The sequence below is a fragment of the Anguilla anguilla genome, chromosome 2 (genome assembly GCF_013347855.1).
Source record: "Anguilla anguilla isolate fAngAng1 chromosome 2, fAngAng1.pri, whole genome shotgun sequence".
In the NCBI taxonomy this organism is placed as follows: Eukaryota; Metazoa; Chordata; class Actinopteri; order Anguilliformes; family Anguillidae; genus Anguilla; species Anguilla anguilla.
Genome location: NC_049202.1, coordinates 60,708,806 through 60,731,283, shown reverse-complemented (window position 1 = coordinate 60,731,283; position 22,478 = coordinate 60,708,806). Strand labels below are relative to the sequence as shown.

At 43.0% G+C, this 22,478-nt stretch overlaps 2 protein-coding genes across 2 annotated transcripts in view; both read right to left on the bottom strand.

The window, feature by feature from the left end:
- Window positions 1–240: 240 nt before the first annotated feature.
- Window positions 241–5,000, bottom strand: LOC118219552 (histone chaperone asf1b-A). The gene is made up of 4 exons (XM_035402782.1): window positions 4,431–5,000; window positions 1,995–2,110; window positions 1,477–1,653; window positions 241–1,165 (listed from the first exon to the last, which is right to left on the bottom strand). Exons 1-4 carry the CDS (start codon window positions 4,537–4,539, stop codon window positions 974–976), a joined length of 594 nt encoding a protein of 197 aa, XP_035258673.1. The 5' UTR covers window positions 4,540–5,000; the 3' UTR covers window positions 241–973.
- Window positions 5,001–5,704: 704 nt separating this feature from the next.
- Window positions 5,705–22,478, bottom strand: part of LOC118220716 (complement C3-like) — a 30,432-nt gene continuing 13,658 nt past the window's right edge. Inside the window, exons 17-41 of the mRNA XM_035404847.1 lie at window positions 20,046–20,240; window positions 19,837–19,957; window positions 19,292–19,380; window positions 18,992–19,131; window positions 18,667–18,882; window positions 18,349–18,409; window positions 17,630–17,716; window positions 17,079–17,282; window positions 16,599–16,674; window positions 15,992–16,151; window positions 15,541–15,630; window positions 15,033–15,180; window positions 14,239–14,402; window positions 13,596–13,754; window positions 13,388–13,447; window positions 12,606–12,696; window positions 11,847–11,895; window positions 11,164–11,254; window positions 10,853–10,942; window positions 10,563–10,668; window positions 10,384–10,473; window positions 9,922–10,002; window positions 9,533–9,616; window positions 8,708–8,843; window positions 5,705–7,258 (exon numbers count right to left, since the gene is read on the bottom strand). Coding sequence (XP_035260738.1) covers window positions 7,168–7,258; window positions 8,708–8,843; window positions 9,533–9,616; window positions 9,922–10,002; window positions 10,384–10,473; window positions 10,563–10,668; window positions 10,853–10,942; window positions 11,164–11,254; window positions 11,847–11,895; window positions 12,606–12,696; window positions 13,388–13,447; window positions 13,596–13,754; window positions 14,239–14,402; window positions 15,033–15,180; window positions 15,541–15,630; window positions 15,992–16,151; window positions 16,599–16,674; window positions 17,079–17,282; window positions 17,630–17,716; window positions 18,349–18,409; window positions 18,667–18,882; window positions 18,992–19,131; window positions 19,292–19,380; window positions 19,837–19,957; window positions 20,046–20,240 — 2,879 coding nt within the window. The 3' untranslated portion in view covers window positions 5,705–7,167. The remainder of the gene's footprint in view (window positions 7,259–8,707; window positions 8,844–9,532; window positions 9,617–9,921; window positions 10,003–10,383; window positions 10,474–10,562; window positions 10,669–10,852; window positions 10,943–11,163; window positions 11,255–11,846; window positions 11,896–12,605; window positions 12,697–13,387; window positions 13,448–13,595; window positions 13,755–14,238; window positions 14,403–15,032; window positions 15,181–15,540; window positions 15,631–15,991; window positions 16,152–16,598; window positions 16,675–17,078; window positions 17,283–17,629; window positions 17,717–18,348; window positions 18,410–18,666; window positions 18,883–18,991; window positions 19,132–19,291; window positions 19,381–19,836; window positions 19,958–20,045; window positions 20,241–22,478) is intronic.

Here is a 22,478-nt window from a genome sequence, read left to right as displayed (position 1 = left end):
CTGTTGCCTAGCGACGCCTGGTAGGTTGCACTGTCACTGAAAATTTCAGCGGAGGAAAGCGTGCCTGAGGTGGGCTACCTCAATAATGCAGTATTTTATGAATGAAACAAAAGCACTGGAGCTCCCCCCCCGCCTTCCTCCCCCCCTCCCCCCTCCTCCTCCACTCCAGCATCACCATAGCTCAGAGCAATCATTCTCCATACGATTCCATATAGAAGAGAGTGCAGGGGGATAACTGGCTGCATACAAATACATTTATTTACCATCATAACAAGAATTATAAAGCTCTTCTTGGGTATTAAAAAAAAAAAACATCCCATTGCATAAAGATGCATGGCCATTTTCAATACAAATGTGGGTTACAAAAAACAAAACAAAATAAGAACGTATATACAGTTAACAATAATTAAACACCTTCATGCACAAGTACAGATCCCACACCTCCCCGTTTCCAGTTAACTTCAAAAGGCAAAACTAAAAGACATCGCTAAGCCACCATCAAAATTCTATTATACTCCTTTTAGGTGTGTCCGCACGCACATGAAATTCTCGCTTCACTTTTCTCTGTCTTTTTCGTCTCTGCTCGTCCTCCTGGTAAAGAGTGCATTGAGAAGAATGGTTCCTCAGTTGCAGGAGTAGCAGAGATTCTGGGCATCCAGTCAGTCTGTGTGATTCTGTGTAGGACTAGAGCGTGTTGGCAAACGTACAGGCGCACGCGTGTATCCGTGTAGGAGATCTGTCGTCTCCTTCCTCTTCGAGAAGTGCAGGGAGTTGTGATGCAGTGTGCGCACGCGCGTGCGTGTGAATGTCCTTACCCTCCTTCCTATCCCACAGATTAGACTGAGTGCATGCGTACTTTTTTTTTTTATGTGCGTGTGTGCGAGTGTATGGGTGTGTGATGCATACATTCTTCCTCTACAGCAGTGCTTGAGGGACAGCGTATGCGTGTTTGCTTGTTTCTTCGGTCAAACGTCTACAAACAGTCCATGGAGTTGTCAGGCATGAGCCCGAGGGCCGGGGGTTTCCCCGAGGCACAGGAAGGGGGCAACATGGCGTTGGGGGCAGGATCCACGTTCTCGCAGTCCTCCATCTTGTCGGCACAGCCTTCCCAGTTGATGTGGAAGCGCGTCACGCGCGGGTTTGACGCCAGAATGTTCCTCTGGAGCTGAGAGGAAAGCACACGGAAGTGAAGCTCTCAATGGGGGGGTCAAGGGTCAAACCCCCACAAATACCCAGAAGGGATTACCCATTTAAAATGTTTATCGCTCTGTTTGACAGCGGTGTAATGAGCCTTTACCAGTTTGCGAAGTTTGTAACAACAGGTGCGTTTGTTTGATAGTAAAGAAACTCTTTGAACTTTATTCATATATGTTGCACTTTTCATTCGTGTTTGTAACACAAAAGTACTGGACAGAAACAGAATCACACAACGTAAATAAAGCAGGACCACGCACTTGTGAGGACAGGTGCGTTTACCTGGCAGTAGTCTGGTTTGACGGGCGGGTTCTCTCGCAGCTCTGGGTCCGTGTACTCGTTGTTGACGTAGTAGCCGATGCGGATGAACTCCTGGCCGCGGTACGTGCAGGTGATCAGCGCCACCGTCACGCCCACCGCGTCCGTCTCGGGGATCAGGTCCGTGTTCGGCGCGTCCGCCTGCCGTCGCAAAGCAGCGTTGCCAGGGGTCAAAGGTCAGCAGCGCAGGCAATGGGATAGGGTCAGCAGCATAGGGGTGGGGACGCTGTTTATTTTTAAAAAATTATAAAAAAACTCTTTTAAACGGTTAACTGGTAAGAAGGACCCCGCTAACTGAGCCTGAAGCGCGTGCCTAGTGTGGAGGAGAGATTAAGAGACGAGAGGAGCCAAGCGGAGGGAGGTCTTCCACAGCAGAAAGCGAAGCAGCCGATTGGTTTCAGCATGCAACCATAGCAGGTGAAACACCTGAGCGTTCACCCCGCCCCCCCCAAGCTCCAGCGATGCCACGGATAAGAACCCACCTGAAAGACAAACATATGCCTCCCTGCAGGAACCGGGCCCACCAGAACCGAATCCAGAGTCTGATCGTACTCCTCGCTCTCCGCCGAGCCCACGTAGATGATCTTCCACTCCAGATCTGCAAGACCAGCAGTCACACGGCTTAAACGCCTACCGTTCACTCAGACATTGCCCATCTTCCGCCGTGGTCTAAAGACTCGTCTCTTCAGACTGTACCTGGACTAACTATCATCACTCCGCGGGGCACTCCAAATCTGGTATCATATCTCTCTCTTAAATCCCTCCACTTTCTTCCTACGGCACTTTCGTGTTACACATATACCTCCATCCCACACTCATATTGTACTGTGTATCATTATCTTGATGTTGTAGCTTGTCATGCCTCCTAGCTTGACTCAGCATAGGTTAGGTCAGAGAGTAATGTTTACAGTATGAACTGGACTTAATGTGTTCATGGATATGAATAACTGTTACAAAAGGAGTATTGTACCTTATCGGACCTGTGTTTTGCAGTTGTTCCAATGCCCTTCGGTACGCACTAACTGTGCATCGCTTTGGATAAAAGCGTCTGCCAAATAAATGAAATGTAATGTAATGTCTGCAGTGACGTTCGAGTGCCCCCGGAGGGCGCTGCTGCCACAGGTTGTGGAAGAGGGAGCCCAGGGAAACCGCATAAAGCAGGCGACCTCAGCAGCAGTCTTACGAAAAATGAGGGCTTCAGGACCCACATACCTTTCCTCATGTCACTGTTTTTCTGAATTTCTGAATAGCAGTCATAGGGTATTTGAGGAGGAGGAGGAGGAGAAGGAGGAGATGGAGAAGAAGAAAAAACCCCTTAGTTTGGGTCTTTATTGCGTGGACATGTGAAGTTGTTTATGAAATCTGTCTGTTGAAATGGGGTCAGAATGTACAGAATTTAATGTTTTTAAGGGCTGAGTATCTCTGGCTGTTGTGGTTATTTCTGTGGGGAACCCTGAAAAGTGCCAAACTCTCGGTGCTGTATAGGTACGGGGCATGCCCCCGCCAAGGCGTAACTTGGCGGGATGGCATACCTGCCATCCCAATTTCTTTCTTATTGCCGTAAGTTGCTTTTTGTGTACTAAATGTATTTAAATTATACATCCAAGCGAGTTGGTTTTGACATGTTGGTTGATTTCCCCATTAACTGTTTGACAATCCTATCAGTGAATTTGGACATTTAGATTGGAATTATTATATATTTCATAATAACTAATTTTTACACCAATATTTTACATGTACAGTTTTTATATTATAAGGTGCACAACTGATTTAATTACAGATGGAGCAGGTTAAAATTTCTCTAAAAAGTTCAGCCCATTCTGTATCCCGCCTCCCTCAGTTTCTTTGTAATTTAAGCAGACACAAAACTATGTACAAACAGTGTGAGATTTATGAGTCTTGAGGTGCTTGTACGCTTGAGCCTGTTTTCCGAGGGATAATTTGTTAAAAGCGAATAATTAACAGCAGACTGGGCTAAACTCAGTGCTGCGGCTTGTTGATAAAATCCTACTTGTACGACAAGGCAATTTGCGAAATCCGCCGATATGGACTGATTACAGGGTTATTTTACGCTTACACTCCATTTCCTATAAAAACCACATGCGAAACGCGGTGCCTGCTAAACAACTCTCAGATGACTCAAGAGGCTAAACATTACTGAGGGGACGGGGGCAGCGATCTTATTATGGAGCACCGCCAAAATAACCACACAGTCAAACGGAATTTAATTTATGCGCGCTTGGAGACCGCAGTCCCATCAGGTTGCAGGCTGCTCCAGTCCGTTCTCAGTCACAGTCACAGTCACTAGCTTCCCTTGTCTGCTGTCAAGGTAAATTTAAAGCAGAGAGTGAGCGCGCCGACCGGATAAGTCAAAAGCCAACACAAGAACCCGCCCACGTATCAAAAATGGCCCAATCGCTCGGTAAAGGCGTGGACCAAAGACATTTTCGCTCCCTTGGTGCAAGTCCCCGCCGGCGCCAAAATTCAAAGACGACCGTATTGTTAATTTGCTTGCTAGGACTGTTATCGGAATCAAATAGCTATAACAACCTAAAAGATGGCAATGCATCGATGTTTGCTTGGCCAATAACAATTACATTTAAACACAAGACGTCAGTCGTAACGTCATCCCCGTTATCAAAACTAATTTGGCTAAAGTTTTACAGCATCCCAATTAGCACTCAGTTCTTAAATGTATAAAATCAGGCAAACTTAAGTAATAGAAATGATTTCAAATCATATGGCTAGCTAACCTTATCAAGACTATAAAATCGGAGCTACTGCCAAGATAACCAACTGCGGGATTTCATACAAAACATTTTCTCGCTTCCCATTTTCATAACGCACAACGCGATTTGTTCACTTGCATCTAAAAGAATATAATGCTTGCGAGGTAACGTTATGAAAAGTGCACTCACCTTCTGGTAGGTCCTCCATGCATTCAAATGTCATTTCGAACTGAAAGGGGTTGCCAAATGGACTCGGGTTATCCAGAACCGCGACATTTAACACTTGAACTTTCGCCATAACTGAACGTGACTGGTTTAACCGAATAGTGTGAAGACCCAAACTAGCAAAGCTAACAAAATGAATGCAAGATAGATCTGACAGGTTATTGGATGACCATGTAGTTTTCGACTTTAAAACGTATTTGAAGTACGATGAATAACAGTTCACAAGGAAATGATCCAGCAGTTCGCAGACAATCTTGCTGTATAGCTAACTGACCAACAATATTAGCCAGCCGCTAGCTAACTATTGTTGTAAGTGTTCAAGCAAACGGCCAATCATTCTTTAACACTGGCCGGATACTTTTCCTCAGCGCTCAGAATTTAGATTTTTAAAATGTACTCAAGAAGAGAGCAGCAATTTAAGTTTAAGTAATATTGAACTCCCCGCTGCAAACCAAATTTCCGTTTATTAATTCATACATTTATCGTTCTCCTCACTCTCCCGCCAGGCAGCTTGCATGCGATTGAGGAAGCTCAATGCTGATTTGCTGATATATAGCAAGCCTTGGCCACAGCACAGGAAGTCCCGGATGCCACCGTATTGAACTGGCGGACAGTGTAAAGCCGTGACAGCTATAGCTTCGCATATACATAATTATATCACGATAATCCAGACACGTACAGTATGTAGTGTGCAATAGGCCCACTGTCCACCAGAGGTGAAAACTTTTACCATGGATGAGGACGAAATCCTTTTTTCCATTAATGGTACGGTACAGTGACAGCAACACAACTCAGACACTTTTGTTTGTTTGTTTGTTTTTTTGTTGTTGCCATAATAGCCTTATAGCAACAATTCTAGCCTGCTAGTGTTGTCTGAGTATTATTGTATCATGTAGTACCACCACCTTTTTTTTATTGAAGGGGACCAGTTCACCGTACATTCTCTTTCATAGAACACAGAAATCACAATCTCAGAAATTTCAGGATTAAATAAATCTCCCCCTTTTGTTATTATAATATTTTCTTCAGGTGAAGATGTTGTGAGAAAAGAAAAGAAAAGTACAGGCCTATTGGTTTTGAGAATCGTCATTTTGTGGGAATTGTAAGCTGCTTCCAAATGGACTCCTGGCTTTGTGATTTGGGCATACATGCAGAAAAGAAGAATTTCATTTACAGTGAATGTTTACATTTGTTAAAACACTGAAATCAGCTAACCTTCGACTTCACCAGCAGAGGTCTTTTGATTGACTGAAACCTTTATTTCAGGGTAGTCCCACTGAGACCAAGGTCTCTTTTTCAGAGGACCCCTGATTACAATATAAACATTTACTGTGACAGTTTTACAAGACATAAATTACAGTTAAGATACAAGGAATTCACATACGCCAAGCGCAAATATATAGGACGTGTTCAAGGAGGTATCTTGGATGACACGTTCAACACCACATAGCCCAAACTACCATGTCCTGGTCCAGCGTTGTATTCTTTTTACAAACTTCACAAATGAACACACAGTAAGCATTTTCTTTCCAAATAATTTCAAATGATCATTTTATCTGTAGATTTTATCAAAAATAAAAGTAATGCATACAGTAAGCGCCATAATGTTTGGGACAAAGACATATTGAGCATTTATTTGGCTCTGTACTTCACAATTTTCGTTTTGCAATCACATGTGGTTATTGTACATTCTCAGGTTTTATTCAAGGGCATTTTTATATATTTTGTTTTCACCACGTAGAAATGACAGCACTTTTTTTATAAATAGTCCTCCCATTTCAGGTCATAATGTTTGAGACAAATGACATCACAGGTACTTCTGATTAGTAAGGTGTGTTCCTTCCTTAGTGCAGGTACAAGAGAGCTTTCAGTATCTAGCCTTGATTCTAGCCTTTTGATAGCCTTGGAACTTGTTAATGGCATTTGTCAACAAGGGGGTCAGACTTGTACCAATGAAAGTCAAGGAAGCCATTATGAGGCTGAGAAATAAGAAAAGAAAAGAAGAAAAAAAAAAACAGAGACATAGGCCAAAGCTTAGGCTAACCAAAATCAACTGTTTTGAACATAATTAAGAAGAAAGAAAGCCCCAGTGAGCTCAGAAATCACAGAGCTTGGTGAAACCAAAATGTTTAAAATTACACTTAAAAAAAGCTGAGAATGCGCACTTCAACCGTATGTGAATGGTTTGATTACAAATCTAAAATTGTGGAGTACAGAGCCAAATCAATAAAAAAAAGTATTTGTCCCAAACATTATGGCACTCACTATAAATTAAGCAGTTAATGTCATATCAAGTTATCAGTGCCATTTTTTAAATAATTATAAGAGCTGCTGACATTCATTACAGGTATTCAACTCCAGTCTTGTGCAGTAAACTGACCCCACAGAATTACATTCTGACCAACTGCAGTTTAATTGTACCATTCAGAGATCTTTTTCTTGCGATTCAAAGTGACATGCTGCGGTTGATATGTTCAAATGCAACTGAAGTATAACTGCCTGTTGTCACAGCCTATATAGTCAACACCCAGGTATATTTGAGCGGCTGAAAAAAATGCTGCTCTTTGTTGGTTTATAGTGTTAGCCAATGGAACAGCCGCAAACAAAGAAGGAAGTAAATTATAATGGTGGCTGTTTGTTGGAGGAACTTTATTACTCCTAATTATTTTTATGTTTGTTGGAGGAACATAATTATTCCTAATTATTCCTGACACCGGTGCACAGGTTCCAGGCACTCCACCTCCATGGGGCAGTGTTCAATCCAGGTGCCTCTGCCTAGCATGTACATCATCCTGAAAGGAGGGACACACCAGTGACATCACACACACCACCATGTACACAAACATATAAACACGCCACCATGTACACAAACATATAAACACACCACCATGTACACGAACATATAAACATGCCACCATGTACACAAACATATAAACACACCACCATGTACACGAACATATAAACATGCCACCATGTACACACATAAACACACTACCATGTACACAAACATATAAACACACCACCATGTACACAAACATATAAACATGCCACCATGTACACACATAAACACACTACCATGTACACAAACATATAAATACCCCACCATGTACACACACATAAACACACAACCAATCACACACACATGCATACAATAGACATATAACACACAGCAGCATGTACACACACATCCAGTACACATATAACGCAGGGCACCTTGTACACACACATATAAACACCACCATGTACACAAACATATAAACACCCCACCATGTACACACACATAAACACACAACCAATTACACACACATACATAAAATAGACGTATAACACACAGCAGCAACACACACATCCAGTACACATATAACACAGGGCACCTTGTACATACACATAGAAACACCACCATGTACGCACACATAAACACAACACCATGTACACAAACATATAAACACACACACCACCATGTACACACACATAAATACATCACCATGGCTCAATTGCCTAATTCACTGACAACCCTATAAAATCATCCGGGAAAAGTGAAATGGGCTAAACATGGTGATAAGCTGGACATTTCTGTGATGAAGTGTTATCTTATTCAAAATCATCAACAAAATTGTTAATAAAGCCTGTTGCTTGTATTAGCATAATCTACATAATGCTCTACATGGTGAACGATATTAACGTTTTGAAATCTCCCTTTAAACCATGTGGGCTGCAGCTTTAAATTGAACCTCGGTTAACCACCAGTAGAGGTCACTAAGTGATTTCAGCAAGACATAGCAACCGGGTTTAGGCTAAAATGTAGGCGCGCATTAAACCGCAGGTTCTGAGGACACAGCAGTCGGGGTTTACGTGACCATGTGACCTGTTCTGGACAGCGCGGGTTTAAACTTGTGCTAAACTCTAAACTGCAGCTAAGCTAATAACAGAGCAACAGCCCCTTACAGACTATGTTCATATGCATCACTAAAAAACACTGGACGTACAGCATGGCATACCATATACACTCGCTGCGTGTGCACAAACAGTAAAAAAACCCGATCACGTCCATGCATATGACATATAAAAATATACCCCAATAGTTTCTGGCACCACTAACACATAATTTCACTGCAATGAAATGCATTTCTTTAAAATCCTGGGGTGAGGGTTGCTTAAATAATACCATGTTTGCCTCAGCAGTCTGGCGCCCTCTGCTGTGTGACTGAGGCAGTGTAGATCAGAAGGCTTGTTTAGCTCACCTGTCCTCTCCTCTGATGAGGTCCACAGACTTGCCCATGATCAGGTAGGTCTTTCCCTCTGTCAGGTCTATCGCCTCTCTGCACTGGGGGTGGGCCACAAATGTACGATTTTCCCCCCTCACTCCAGAGTCAGTGCCTGCAGAGCGACATTGACGTGCAATTCTGCGAGATCGTGTGTAACAGTTATCCCTTTTCCACCAGCATTGTCTGCACTGTTGCAATAAATGAACAGCAGGATCATTCGAATATGCTGCTGTCAATGAGCCATGGAGATTTGAGCTGCTACCGTCCTGTAGGCAGTGGCTTCTGATTCATAAGCGTTGGTAAATGCCTGAGTTGCGCTTCCATTTGGGCACGTCGCAGACACTCTTATCCAGAGCTACTCACAAACGTGCAGACATGATGCAGAGATGCCGTCAAGCCATCAGTGTCACAAACTGTAAAGCCGCATAGAGCTGACATCATAACACATTGCTAAGTGCAGCACCTTGTTCAATTCCAGTGGGGCATTGCTGCTATTTTGGTAATGACTGGGAAAATGCGGTCTTTTTCATTTTAAAAATGACATTTATAAACCCCAAAAACGGTACCCAAATTTTTCATGTTGCAGAGATTATACAGACGAATGCTGAGAAAAACCAAACAGACCGGACCAAATCCCAAATCAGCCCATAAAAATGTAAATAAAGTTTTTGTTTTTATTGAAACACAAAACCTGCTGACCTTGAGCTCTGCCAGTGAGGGAGAGAGAGAGGAGAAGACAGACATTGGTTAACCGGAACTGAGACCCTGTGATGAGAGAAGCTGAAGTACTAAAGGCTCTACCTTCTTTGATGACATCCTGAACAAGGACAGTGAAGCGGTCCATGGTGGGAGTCAGATCAGCCTGGAGAACTTTGGCTTTGTACACTGCAGATGATTGACATGGTAAGTAAAGCAGCACACTGTCAAAACACAGTAAAATCAGCACATAACGTGTCTTTTTAAAAACACAACTCCATATCTAGTAAAGGACTACACATTTTGTGTTACTTTTGACACAGTCTGTGTTAAAAAGTCTCCTTTTGTAACACATAAATTGTATATTTGTAGTAAAAAAGTAGTAACTTTGAAAAAAAAAGTGTTGAAAGTAACAGAAGTAGTAAGAGTAAAAGTGTGTTGGATATTACCACATCCTTTTTCAGCGTGCAGTCCCCCCCCCGAGGTGACCCTACCGTAATCCATTCCAGCTTCACAGGCTGCCGCCTCACGGTCCAACTCATCAACCTTCTTCTTCTTCTGGTAGCTGCAGTTTTCTGTGAGCAGTAGAGGGAATGTGAGTGAGGAGGCCGTCATGCCAGTCTCCTCTGTGACATCACTTCCTGTCTGATGGATGTGCATGCCCCACCTTCTGCACAGCAGCACACATTCTCATTGGCAGATCCTGTTCATGCCAGACTCCTCTGTGACATCACGTCCTGCCTAACAGATGTACATGACCTACCTTCTGCACAGCAGCACACGTTCTCATTGGCAGATCCTGTTCATGCCAGACCTCCACTGTGACATCACTTCCTGCCTAACAGATGTGCTTGACCTACCTTCTGCACAGCGGCACACGTTCTCATGGCAGATCATGTTCATTCCAGACCTCCTCTGTGACATCACTTCCTGCCTAAAAGATGTGCTTGACCTACCTTCTGCACAGCGGCACACGTTCTCATGGCAGATCGTGTTCAGGGTCCCGTCCTTCTTCTTCGGGTGATAAAACTTTGTACAGCGGTTTTCTGCAGTGAGACAGTTTTCACACTGCTGGTACCTCTCTTTTAACTCAAAGGCAGGACTTTCTGAGCCAGCAGGGAAGATTTGAACTCACCCATGGAGTTATACTCATACAGAGTAACAGCAGCTGGCTGAAGCAAACCCACTCTGTTCATTTTATGTATCCTGAAGGCCACTATGTCAGACAGCTGATGGGAAACCTGTTGAAGGAGAGAGAGAGAGAGAGAGAGAGAGAGAGAGAGAGAGAGTGAGAGAGCACGAGAGGGGAGGCAGAAATTAGCGAAAGACTTTGTCAGACCCTGAGCAACAAGCCAAATGCAACAGGAGCAGGCAGACCAAAAAAGGTGCTTTGAGCTACACCAGAGAAGCATAAGACCACAACACCTTATCCAGGAAGAAAACGAGGGAGCCCTTCTGAGAAAGCTGCTTGTCAATCTCAATCTTCTGGACGTATCTGTCCCTTCCTGAGGTTAACTGTCAGGGTGAATGTGAAACAAGGCCATGACATGTGAGATAGGATGTTCAATCAGTCAATATGCCAAAAAGATCAAGTGGTCAGTCATGTAATTTTGCAAACTGTAACCCAGGATTAAAGTATAAAGTAAACATTCAATCCAAGCAGCATAATTTATTGCAATGATCAAATAGTAAGTAGCACTGTTATCTACAGTGATGGACCCAGCCTCGTTCCTCACCCTGTCAAGGTCCTTCTCATCTGCTATGAAGCCAGTAAGCATGGTGATATCCAGGACAGACATGGTGGCATCTCTGTAGAAGGACTTGTATCTTGGAAAGACAAAAAAAACAAAGTAACTGAAACTGGATTTGTGTTGACAGACAGACTCTCTAGCTCGAAGAACAGAGCATTACTACCTGTGAAAGTTCTTATAGATATTTCGCACATCCGTGAAACATGGTATGACCACCACTGTCTAAGCTCTCTCTGAAAAAGTGGGTTTCCTTCTAACCACAATTGCAATTCCAGTTTAACAAGTAATTCATTTTTCTTAATTAGGTGCTTTTCATGTTTTGGTGCTTTTCATGTTTTCAATGTTGGGTAATAAGCACAATATGAAAATTGGAATTTCATTCTTCATGGCACACATAGCTGATCTGACATAATGTGGTTTAAGAGGATAAATAATTTCTCTAAACACAAAAAGCATCTAATTGAGAAAAATGAACAACTTGTTAAAATTCTGGGATTGCAAAGCAGAATACACAGGGGTACTCCAGGACCGAGGTTGTGAACCACTGGCCAAGAGAGCGCATGAAGTATATATTCATCAATTCGTCCTGGAGATTTTAAAACTCTTCCTGTAAAATAAAGTCCTACAAAGGATTGCAAGAGATCTGGTTCGATTTCAGTTGAACTTACATCATCTCAATTGTGAGCTTGTACGTCTCCAGTGCATCCCCATTGGTAACTGTAAAAGAAATATGAATAAAATTGAGCTTAGTCAAATCATATACAGCCAGAGAAACTGTTTGCATGTAAAATCCAAGTAACATTGACATCCAAAGCCATTTTCCCTGTGAAACAGTGTTTAATTTGAAGGGAAGCTACTGTGAAAAAACAAAACAAAAAACAAAAAACGTTAAAAAAAGGCTAATGAAATGTTAAATTAAGATTATCTCTCATTTTGTTCCTGTTTCAAAATGTATTACTTGCTTTGTTATTTGCATCTAAAAAGGGCATGGCCTTTGTTTATAAACACAATCCAGAAGTGCACTATGGGATAGCTGGCTCCCTGGCTCATAGTACTTCTTTTAAAGGGGTGGTTGACTGTTGGTATCTAGGGGTGTGGTTGTACCGGACCCTGATGTTATTTGAAACGAAGGCTTTTAGTTGAATTACGAATGTATTAATGCCTATTAAATACCATGAAAATCACACCCCTGAATACAAAAAACAGTCAAGGTCCCTTCCAAAATGGAGACTTTGTGATACAGTGTATTGCTCTGTTGCCAATAAACAAAGACCATGCCCATTTTAAAAGTGAATAATAAAAAAGTGAGCAATTTTGAAACAGGAGCCAAAAAGAGAGATGTTATTAAATGTCCCATTCTCTACATTTGGAGGTAATATTTTTTCCAGCGGAGTTTCACAGTTGCTTCAGTGCCCAATATACTATACCATGAGGCTCCCTCTCTATCTTCACCTCCAGTTCAAAGTTCCCACACTCTGGTTCCTTTTCCTCGGGCAAAGCGTTGTATATTGTCATCACCTGCAATATACCCATCAGACGTTGTTCAGGGAGGGAATACCCAAATACTGTTTAAATTATTTCTTAGAGCTGAGGAGGTTAGGCTTGCTGAAAGACAATATGTGTATGTTTGATATGCGAATGTAGAATTCTTATGAAATAAAAAGTGAAAAGGTTGCTTAATGCAAGCTTTAATCACATAAAATGTTTTCGGCTCCTATTACAAAAAAGAGAAAGATTTGACTATAGTGCATTTTTAGCTGTGTGAGCGTTAGTCATGTTGACTGAGCACTATCAATTGTGTTTGCAGTTTTACACAATTAAGTCAATGACTCTATCTTCTGCAAGAAACCTTTCACCTCTGAAACCCCACAGTTCTGCATTGTTTGGCCTGTTCTGTAATGATTTTACATTTGCCTCCAGTCAATCCATATTAAGTAAAAGCACAACATATTCCATCAGATGGACGATTGTGGAACTCTTTGACATGGAAAATCTCAATTCACAATATATTTTTACATGAATTCTGCAATTAGTAACAAAATTTGTGGCACCCTACATTGTCCTTAAAATGTACAAAAGCCTAGATGACAGATTAAATTAATTTGCATATTATTATTATTATTATTAGGAAAAGAACATGTTCATAGAACATTTGTAATTCCTAGTTTTTAGGTTTTTACCCAGAATGGCCGGTTGACGTTGGACTCACCGACAGGGTCCCTTGGCCTGTTCCTTTGGCAGTAACAGTCAGGTTTTCTTCAAAATTAATCTGCAAACACAAAGACAACAATTCCTTACAGACTCAAAAGCAATGATCTGCTCTCATACACATTTTCTCTATCTCTCTCTCTCTCTCTCTCTCACACTGCTCTTCCACCATTTCGTCCTTTATTTGTGCGTCAGTCTGCCAGGCTCACCCTCTCTGAGCGCGTGAGGTGAGCGTTGTCCCAGTTGAATGTCCACCTGACGGGTTGGCTACGACCAGCCACACTGAGGCTCACTTGCAAGTCGATGTTTTTCACATCGGATACTTCTGACATGTACATAGCCACAGCCTGGAAGACTATCATGGTGGCCTGTAGGGAACAGCAGGGGGCAGTAATGAGATGTTGACAAGATGCTAATACTGTGTCACTTGTCCTTGTGAAATGTGCTGGACCCCATACAGTGCGTCAATGAGGAGTCCAATTCAGGGCATCCTGCGACACAAAATTCTGCATAGACTCATTGATCCAATAAGATTATAATGTAGTTGCGTCAGAAACCCTTGAGGTAAGCTATGTAACAGAAGGAGAGACATTTAGGGGTATTAAAGTCCAGGCAAGATTATAGACTATAGGTTAAGACTGAGCCTACGGAATGACCTATTCTTGTCATTATCTATTTTTATATTCTTATAATATAACTAAAACTGATACAGGATCTGAGCAGAAGTCTTGATAATGTAATACCACAAAAAACGAATACAAGAAGGCTATGACATGAGTATGTTTTGCAGAAATTTGTGATAGTGAATGTACCCCACAAAGCCCACAATCAGTGGCACACAGTATACAGTACCTGGGTAGATCTGGGGCCTCTGTTGTGGAACTTATGTTTTGTCAACCACCTGATGACGTGCTGAGCCTGGTTAAACTCTTTGGCTTTCACCAAGGCCAGCAGTGCGTAGCCAGTAGCCTCAAGTGTGGAAAGGTGACTGCCGGGGACTGGCCAGTGTGTTTTTTCTGTAAGAGTAGATTGGGACATATCGAAGACTTTTGCCTGAATTACGAAGTGATAGTATGATGGAACCAATGTTGAAATCCTCTTTTATTTTTTTCGATATCTGCACACTTTTGTGTCTTTATGTAACCCTATAGTCTCTGCTATGAAGAAGGTACAGTGGTTTTGCAATAGTTTGATTTATTACTTTCATTAATTACAGCTGCAACTATTTTCTTTCTTAGACCCCAGACAAGATTTGTGAGTTCCGAAAAGAACTTTGGGTGATTGTCGCTCCGACTTTCCAACTGCAATTGCCATTATTTTAGGTTCTCATAGGATCATATATTAGGTCCTCCTGGGAATCTGGTCACTCTGGTTAAGGTATGTAATGGACCACACAGTATGAAGGCTCTCTCAGCCTGGCATACCAGACAACACTTATAACACAGATAGCTGGAGATAAGGTGTAGTATTTAGGACTGAGAGCGTGATTGAGTGCACTCTAACTGAAGTTTGTTGCTGGCCATCAGAGTGGAGGCTGTGCACGATCGCGCCCTCAGTCTCACGCACCACACCCGCAAGTACTACAAGCTGGATGTTCTGTTAAGTCCCCTTTCTATTTAAAATATTCACGTAACACTTCTGTTTACCAGATGAGAAGCGGTTCAGGATGTCCAGCTGGTGATTTCCCTCGTTGCTCAGAGCGTAGGCAGTGAGGGCCACGGCGTAGGGGTTGGTCAGGCTGTGGATTCTACGAGAGAGGAAGTCGCTGGCTTCCTCCATGCTGTTTGACAGGTTCTGTGGTAATGGAACAGAGTGTAAAATAACATCAAAATAACTAGGAAATCAGCCAAGAATAGATCAGCTGGGAGGGAGGGAGACCCTGTTAGTTCTGTATTTGAAAAACATAATCATAGCTGCAACATTTACCCGTGCTTTTGGTATAATTTTTGAATGGCGTGTACTGCGCCATTGGGTATTGGGTAGAGCATCGTTACCCTCCTGTAATAGTTTTGGCTTGTTGTTACTGGTCGTGTGTCGCTGCCTTGTGATGAGACTGTGTAACATGAGGCTAAAATTCGGTGGGACCCATTTTTCTGTGTGATATGTGATGCACTGAAACTGTCCCCATATTTAGAGGCACTGGGTGTCGATTACCATCATCGCGCATATGTGACGGGACTCCTGCATGGCGATGAGGACGAACGCGGTCATCGAAGCGTCGCTGTCTTTCCCCTGCACGCCACCCTGCGGGCAGAGAGCACAAAACAAGCGTGAGTCTTATCATTTCCAAACAGACTTCTGACTATGGGATTCACATTGCCATTTACACCAGTAATATAGCACTGTCAAGATCGAAAGGCTGCAAGTGTGTTTGGTGATCTATACCTCCCATACACCTATCCGGCCTCTAAGGTTAGGATAGACCCCGGATGATCAAAAATAAATAAGCCCATTGCTTCTGCTTCAGTTTCGGTAAATAATGAAACTGATAGTTCACAGCATCACACCTTTCACAAATGATTACATCTGAAGCAAGGGAACATATTTTGGTGGAGGATGGGGGATAACGGTGTATCCTTGCTGGAGGTCACCTGCAGTAGCATACCATAATCTCTGCGTCGTAGACCGGTGAATGCTCTTTGAAAATGCCATCTGGCTGCTGTGCGTTCAGGACCAGCCACTTGAGGGCGCTACAAAGTACGTCGTCTGCAATGGTGACAAGTCTGTATGCCAAGCCAAACACTTTGGCCACGTATGCTGTCAGCCTGGTGGAGAAGCAAGAAAGTCCCCACCACATCAAAACATCTTAAGCACCTTAACACCCAAAGTATGGATTCACCCAGATTAATCAAAAATACGGATTTCTGAACTGATTCCGATGGTCACAGGTCACAGGGTTTTGAAAGCCAGTACAAAATAGCACTGTGTTATTGTATTGGATCCACTTTTATTTATTGGAAAACAGGACAACTGAACCCCCATTAGTAATAAATACTCAAATGGCGTTGAGAAAGAAACTCCCTGGTGGGATGAAATCTCAGAAGAAACCTGTGTTAGATGGGGAGTCAATCCTCTACTGGCCAGCCTTGTGTCAGTTGTTAATGTTAGTGATTGGGCAGATAATATGCAGGGTGATGGACTGGCTGGTAAAAGTGATGTGATAAGGAGGCTGTGGTAGTTCAGTTGGGCAAGAATGATGAGAAGGGGCTTACCAGGTGCTGGGTTTCCTGTCTTTCCAAACGCTATACGAGCCATCAGTTTTACGATAGTACATCTGCTGAGTATAACCTGAACATAGGGGGAAGGAGAAGTAAGAGAAGCATTTTCAGCACTAAAAAAAAATCTCTTCCTCAGTGGGATACATGAATGTAAAACCATTTTTATTAAAAAGATTGCGTAGAAGAAACGAGTCATTTTTAATCACAAACAAGTTGTTTAATGTCCACAAACAGGTCACACCGGCTATTTTATCTTTTGATTCATGGTCTGCAAATTCCTCAAATAAAAAGGTCTGACGTATTTATGAATTTGAAATGCATGATGAATTTACTGGCTTGTGCTTTGAAAGTATTTGGAATATTTGAGAAATGAGACATCAGGTAGCGTTACAAGCTTTGCCTTTAATGTATTTGGTATAGAAATACACAGTATATTTGATAAATGAACCTGGTCAACGTGTGGTGACGTCTTACCCATTGTGATGTACTTGATGGCTAAGGCTCTGCGCTCTAGTCCCACTTTCTCCCACTGGTGGGTGGTGTCCATGTAGTGTGTGGAGATGACGGGTCCGGTCATGCTGATCATGTTCTGCTCACCATTCCCCGTGGGACGAGCTATGAGGCGGCCCATGGAGGAACCGCTGATGGCTTCTTGAATGGGCTGACTCGGCAGCTCACCTGTGTGGGCATACACCTGCCTGAGCACTACTCGGAGCGCTACCACTTTACATTACACTACAGGCATTTAGCAGACGCTCTTATCCAGAGCGACTTACACAACTTTTTACATAGCATTTCACATTGTATCCATTTATACAGCTGGATATATACTGAAGCAATTCCGGTTAAGTACCTTGCTCAAGGGTACAACGGCAGTGTCCTTACCCGGGAATAGAACCTGCGACCTTTCGGTTACAAGCCCAGTTCCTTACCCACCGTGCTACACTCCGTCCTCACTTGCAGAAAATGCTGAAAAATGTCTGGAAGCATTTATATAAAAGCCAAGCGCTGTGACGTTTCTGTACCTGTCACGCTGATGTAAGTGTACGCGGGAGAACCTGGCACCCTGGATGATAGCTTCACAGCATTAATCTTCTGTGACTGAACTCCATCTGAAGGCCGAAGAAGAAAGCGATAGTTGAGAGAACCTTGTCTCACACAAATGCGTGAAATGGCGGGGTCACACATTTATGCTGAATAATACTGTCAGTATTATGGGTGGTCATAGTGAAGCGAGACTGGCTGTTGAAATTACACAACGGCATGAGCTGTGCTTTCCTCTGCTGTGAAAATTCAAGAGGTAAATGCTGCACAGAGAGCAGAAGGAAAATTGGGCTGAAACCTGGCCAGAACCCCCAAAAAGCAGGCGAGGTAAAAACTCCCCAGTGGGGAGAAAAACACTCAAACGGTGTCGAGAAAAAACTCCCCAAAGGGCAAACAACTTGGCGAGAAACCGTGGCTACTGTGGGGGCAGGGAGGCCATCCTTCGCAGGCTGGACTGGTGTAAAATAAGGGTAGAATGGATGGCAACAAATGTAATGAAGCATCTATTATGGTAAACAATCAAATTGAGCAAGTTACAGTCTGAGGTGTTAAACTAGCTGCTAGTAGGAAGTCCAAATGAAGAGCTGTATAATATAATATATGCAGATGATGATACGCCCGTTCTTTCTTCTCTTCCAGGAACTTCGTTCTGCTCCCCAGTGGCTGCATTTCTGTCCTCAGGGCACAGTCAGAAACTTACCATAAGCCAGTGGATTCAGGAGCATGGTTATAACCTCCTTTTTAATTTTCACTCCTTCGGCCTGTGAGAAAGACACGGTACACCTTTTTACCTTTTGTATTTTGCTATTCTTTTCATGGATGAATCATGATGTAGTGTATATAAAATGTTTCTGCATTAATTGACCTTGTCAAATGACCTTGGCGGAAGCTGATGGGTGGAGGTGAGGAAGATGAGTCGAGAATAGTTTGAGATGGATAAAAACGTCAGCTTGAGGGTAGAGAGTATTGTGTATGCTATGGGAGATTGGGAAAGTTGATGGGTAAAGGGAACTCTCACCACCACACGCAGGTCCTTCTTGACGCCATCTGTGTAGGAGGAACCGGAGACGGCGGCTTTGACCTCGATGGAGTGCAAGCCTAGGGCCATCGGGATGATGACAAACGGGATGGCGTGCGAAGACATGGGGTCCATGAACACCTCTGGCATGCGATACGTTCTCTTCTTGCTGGCTGCGCTGCACACCTCCGGTGTCTCCATCAGGTCCACCTGAACCTGTAGGAGGGAGGAATATGCGTAATGTCCGGACAGAACAGCACACGGATGTGTGGCCATTCACCAGGCAGGAGGATGGAAGAAAAGCAGCGCTACAGGGGAATCTCACCTTTATTTCCTCATCAAGGTAGTTGTGAAGCACTGCTTTAACTTCCACCTGCTCGTTGCGCACCGTGGCGTAGGGCATCTTCAGGTCGATGAAGAAAGATTTCATCACCTTCATCTCAAAGGGATCCGCCACACAGATTCCTGCGGAGAGAGAGGTGCAGCCACACTGCTGATGGGACCTTGGCACGACAGCTGCAGTCCGTCACAGGTCTTCACAGGACTGTGTGGACTTTTACAGAAAGTTATGGAGACAGAAAAATCGATTCCTCGTTCGGGACAGGCAGAACGAGGCAGGCACTACCGTGATATTTGGATAGACTGATGGCGGTGACTTCCCAGGTGGTGATGGAGTCTTTCAGGTAACCATTTGTTACAACTGAAGTGGACTGACTGTAAGACAAAATAGGGTTGTGTCAGTATCGGCTGACAGCAATGCCTGATCCCAAGATTTTGACTGATATGAGGACATGATAATACATGCGCCAGAGAAGCACAGCTGTTGATACACTGTTGATGCCGTAATTTAAGTGAAAATGTCATGCTCAGAAATTAGCACAATCATAGTCATCGGAACCTCTTTAATTTACAATTTTTGCATTTTGCATGTATGCTATAATGTAAAACGATGCTATCTGTATCAACCAATTTGCACAAATAAATATTGTTTCAGAATTTACATGTCAATATCTTGCATCCATAATCCTTATATTCCCATGAACAAAACTGCAACCACAGAGAGAAGCAGCCTGTATGAAATGTTTCAGTGGTTGTCTGTCTGTAGATTAGACATGGGAAGTGTCCATCCACTGTCGGGCAGATACTGGGTTATTATATAACATCTCTTACCATTCTCTCATTTCTACTGGACATGGTGGAAGTGTCTCCACCCCCCATAACCAGCTCTCAGGGAATTGCGTGCGGGAATTTATATCAAAGTCACTAATGTATTCGTCCTGCTTGTCCTCACCTGTGTGTGGAAAGACAGGTATCAGTGGAAGCCTTCGCCAGCCTTTTCTATATGACCATGCAGCCGTTGAGAATAAGGGAAGCCTTACTGTGTGCCAGCAGGAGGGCTTCCTGCCTGTAGTCTGGGTGCTTTTTCTTCACCTCCTTGCAGCAGTGCAGAAAAGCACTTACGCACTCCTGCCCATCAATAATGTACCGGGAGCGCCGCTCGCACGTGTACCCTTGCAAATTGTCTTCTATTCCATCCACACAGCACTGCCTTTCCAGACCGGTGTATTCCCCCACTTCAACACAGTGTGAGAGACTTAGCACAGGCTAGCAGGTTCAACACAGTGTGAGAGACTTAGCACAGGCTAGCAGGTTCAACACAGCACGAGAGACTTGGCAGAGGCTAGCAGGTTCAGCACAGTGTGAGAGATTTGGCACAGGCTAGCAGGTTCAACACAGTGTGAGAGACTTAGCACAGGCTAGAGGGTTCAACACAGCACGAGAGACTTGGCACAGGCTAGCAGGTTCAGCACAGTGTGAGAGACTTGGCACAGGCTAGCAGGTTCAACACAGTGTGAGACACTTGGCACAGACTAGCAGGTTCAACACAGCATGAGAGACTTGGCACAGGCTAGCAGGTTCAACAGTGTGAGAGATTTGGCACAGGCTAGCAGGTTCAACACAGCATGAGAGACTTGGCACAGGCTAGCAGGTTAAACAGTGTGAGAGATTTGGCACAGACTAGCAGGTTCAACAAAGTGTGAGAGACTGGGCACAGGCTTCTAAGTTCAACACAGTGTGAGAGACTTGGCACAGGCTTCTGGATTTAACACAGGGTGAGAGACTCAACATGGGATTAGTTACAGTGAAGGATTTGGGAATCAACACAGACCCCATTTTTGCAACTGAGCCATTCTCTTAGCCTCAGGAATAAAAAAGGCAATTCAACATATACTAGCAGTTCACACTATATTACCAGATCAGTTCTACCCAATTTTTCCTGTATGCAGTGTCTACTGAATCCCAGTATTTCCATTGTTGATGCTGCTGTACTGGGTCACATTATTGTGCACACAACCTTTCTAATGAAGATTAGGGCTGCAACTAGCATCAATATTTTAAATCAGTTAATCTGGTGATTATTTTTTCCCCAATTAATCGATCAGTTGGTTTATGGAATGTTCACTTTTGTTTCTGGGAATATTCAAAAAATGAAAAGTGAAAAATGAAAGTGAGACAAACAAGACAAAAACATGCAAATGTTGCTATAAAGCATCTGTGCATAATAATAAAGGTTTTTTATAAAGTGCATATAGCAGCATGTCTTTATAATGTTCAAAGTCTGCAGTGTAAAATGAGCTTAACTGTTTAGATGAATAATGATGATAAAAACATAAAACATAAAATGATGAGAGGCTTTGCTATACTGAATGGCTTCAGAACATCAAATGGTTTCAACAAGAGGCCAATGCTGGACTATGATCGTAGAGTGGTTCCACAGCATTGCAATGCAGAAATGTTAGCATGTCCACAAGCTATGAGCTAAGGCTGGCTCAATTTTTAACCTAAACTTATTAATACATGAGATGTTTGGCTTGTTATCATTTGCTTTGGCATTTCAATTCTTCATTATCTACACATGGTTAGTTTTATCCATGCTTTCACCAATTAGGAACCTATTGATTCAAACTCAGTCTTTAATTTGATCAGTTAAAACACTTCACTTACGTAAATTGTTTTTAATATACTACCATCATCGATTAATTGTTGCATCCCTACAGGAGATCGATTCACAGGTGTGCAGATTCTTTTACGAGCACAAACAGAATTTTAATGAGATACAGAATTCTAACAGAGACATGGATGAATCATTAATGTCTTCCTATGTTTCGTTAGCTGAAGCAAGTATGCTCATTAGTGGGCTTGCTTCCGGGCAAGCCCACTCTTGCTATATTTCATATTTTTTTCTTTATCTGCACCTTCTGCCCAAGTTTTCTAGCTGTAGCTAGTCCTGCAGTTTTTGCACTACATTCAAACTTTTTACACCAAAATGATCGACCAGTTCCAGACATTGTTGCTTGTATTCAGATTTTTGAAATATTCAAAACTTTTTGAAATATTCAACTTTCTCTGTGGTCACTCCATAGAGGGTCATTCATGGACGTTTAGTGAAACACTTTAGTCGGACGCATGCGCAGGTGGTCGGCACAAGATTTTTAAGCACAGCTTTATCGCCTATGCTAACATGTTAGCGTTTGCCTACTTTGCGTGCGGATGCTATCCTGCACGCATGAGTAGGAGCTACGGACACACAGCTACAACCCACGTACGGATGCTATCCTGCACGCATGAGTAGGAGCTAATGACACACAGCTATAACCACCTATACAGATGTATGGACACACGGACGCTACAACCACCAATACAGATGTATGGACACACGGAGGACAACAAATAACGTTTCAGTGGTGAGCACATGCCATAGCTAACTAGCTATATAGTTATAGATAAGTTTTACTCATGACACTTTTAGG